Consider the following 2,469-nt stretch of genomic DNA (forward strand, 5'->3'; position numbering starts at 1 on the left):
GCACCGCCCCGCCGCCAGCCCCGGTGACGCCGAGGCGAGCCCGTGGGACGCCGTGGTGCTGGGCTCCGTCGGGCCTGCCGTCATCAGCTCGCTTCCTCCAGCAGGAATAGCCCCACGCCAGCCAGCGGAGCAGCCTCAGCAGCGAGAGGGCGCGGGTCCCCAGGCACCCTGCTCACCCTGACACCGGCGGCACAGGGTCCTGAGCACTCGGTGGCTGAGGAAGATGAGCAGCCGCTCCCCTCGCCCCATGGTGCCCAGGCTGGAGTCCCCCAGGTGGCTGGCAAAGGGGTGATGCTCAGGCAAGGACCCTCCACCCACCCCAGGAGCCATCCGACACGGGTGGCCCAGGCAGCCCCGACCTCGCAGGGATGCTCAGAGGCTGCAGCTTCGCGGCCAGCCTTAGCGGCACGCTGCCCACACAATTCCCTCCCTGCTTCTTCCACAGACTCTGCAGGTATCAGCCCCCGGCACCCCGCACCACCCGACGCTTTACGGCACTCCTTCCAAATTGCAACTTGTTTGCTGCGGCAATAAAAATAAATTAACGCTCGTCATGGCTGAGCCGCGGGGACATGCTCTCATCCGGCTTCTGCCGCAAATTAACGCTCGTCATGGCTGAGCCCCGGGGACATGCTCTCATCCGGCTTCTGCCGGAGCTCGCTGCGGGCTGGGACAGTGCTGCTGGGGGCCGGGTGGGAAGGAGGGGAGCTGAGCGCACAGAGAGGTTCAAGTCAGAAGTGTTTTGCCTCCATACAGGCTCCTGCTGCAGCATCCTCCTTCCCCGGTCCGGTCCCCTCTGCAGCATGCCAGGCACAGCACAACCAGGGTGAGCGGCGAAGAGCACCATGTCCCCAACGCATGTCCCTTCCCCACCACGTCCCCCGGGTGAAACGGCACCAAAACCAACCTGTGGCAGAGCCACCCCAGCTCCCACCGAGGCCCCAGGGCAAAGGGGAAGCGGGGCTCAGAGTGGGACCCGCTCCTCCACCCGTAGTGTGCTCGGGCAAAGCAAAACCCATCCCGTTCCCTCCCCAGCGCCCCAGACACCACTGCCTCTCCCACCCCAGCTGGTCGCTGCAGCGAGGGAAGCCGAGACGTGAGTCCCACCAGGACATGGAGCCAGAGCCTGTGTGAGACCCAAAGACCCCAAGGTAAAGGGGGAAAAAAAGATACATACAATCCTTGTACCAAGCCAGTACAAACCCCCGGGGAGGCGGGAGCTCTGGCGAGTGCTCAGTCTGCTCCTGCTGCACATGGCTGCTCCCGGGGGTTTCAGCTCCCCCTTCTCATCCCAGAGCATCAGGCTGCACCCCACGGCCCTGGACCTGTGAAGTGGGCCCTCCCCGTGCCACGGTAGCCCAGGCGGCTTTCCACGCCAGCCGGAAAAGGAGACATCGCTGCCATCTCCACTGCAGGCAGCGCACGCACCCGTGCAGGCAGTGCACGTGTCCCTGCGGGCAGGGCACACGCAGGGCCGGGCAGGTGCAGGCACTAAGCCCCAACCCCAGCGCACCACGGGGCAGGACCACCCCAGCCCACGTCCCCCACCGCTGCCCGCAGCCCCCTTGCGGAAGCGACCCTGCCCTCGCCTCGGCTTCCCAGGGTGGAGCCGGATCCCAGCAGCCGGCGGAGCCGCACGAAGGGCTGGCAGCCCTTCCTGGCCCGGCGTGGGGCTGCAGGCAGGGCAGGGGGCCTGGGCACAGCCACCCCCCCACCAGCATGGACCCCTTGGTGCTGGGCAGCAGAGCACAGACGGGGACACCCCGGAGGCGTCCAGTCTCTCTCCCGCGGCATCCTCTGCAAGGTCAGGGCAGCCAGGAAAGAGGACATGCGGGGAGCAGCCAGCAGCCGTGCTGGGGCATCCCACCGCTGCCTGCTCCCTGCCTGTACAAACGAGAGCCAGTCGCCTGCCAGGCAGCAGGACGCAGCAGGAAAGACAAAATGAGAAATCGGCGTTCACCTCGGCCCAGCTCCCCCCAAGTGAACCATGCCGGAAAACCCCACGAGGACGCTGCCGGTGCCGAGCCGACCGTGGCAACCAGAAAAGCTGCTGAAAGCAAAATAAAACCATTCTTCAGCAGAAAGGAGCCCACGTACCAAATGACATGGCGCACACGGGGAGGTGTGTTACACCAACACAGCTGCCGGCAGCGAAAGCCCCGTGGCAGGCAGGGGCATGTCCCCCCAGGTCCCCCATCACCAGCCGGTGTGCGGTGAGATGGCACTGATGCCTGGTGAGGCATGGACCCGGCTGCCCCCGCCCCAGCGAGCCATAAAGCCTTACTCACCGCCTGTTATCTCCTCCGTGCCCGCACGTTCCTGGGTTTTTATCCTGGGCACTTCCGCGGGAGAACAAGCCCTTTTGGCTCCCTGAGCTTTAGGAGCCCTCGGGGATATCAGCTCTCCCTCGAAAGCTCCAGCGGCCCCAGCAGAGAGCTGGGCACAAAGCTCAGGGAGTCCGATTGGCCA

The 2,469-nt window shown here is 65.8% G+C and overlaps 1 protein-coding gene across 1 annotated transcript in view; it reads right to left on the minus strand.

Moving 5' to 3' along the window:
• LOC103899707 (G protein-coupled receptor kinase 5-like) overlaps positions 1 to 249 on the minus strand; it is an 11,374-nt gene extending 11,125 nt beyond the window's left edge. Inside the window, exon 1 of the mRNA XM_009280253.1 lies at positions 177 to 249. Coding sequence (XP_009278528.1) covers positions 177 to 249 — 73 coding nt within the window. The remainder of the gene's footprint in view (positions 1 to 176) is intronic.
• Between the last annotated feature and the right edge of the window lie 2,220 nt (positions 250 to 2,469).

The sequence above is a fragment of the Aptenodytes forsteri genome, unplaced genomic scaffold (genome assembly GCF_000699145.1).
Source record: "Aptenodytes forsteri isolate BGI_AS27 unplaced genomic scaffold, ASM69914v1 Scaffold298, whole genome shotgun sequence".
Classification (NCBI taxonomy): Eukaryota; Metazoa; Chordata; class Aves; order Sphenisciformes; family Spheniscidae; genus Aptenodytes; species Aptenodytes forsteri.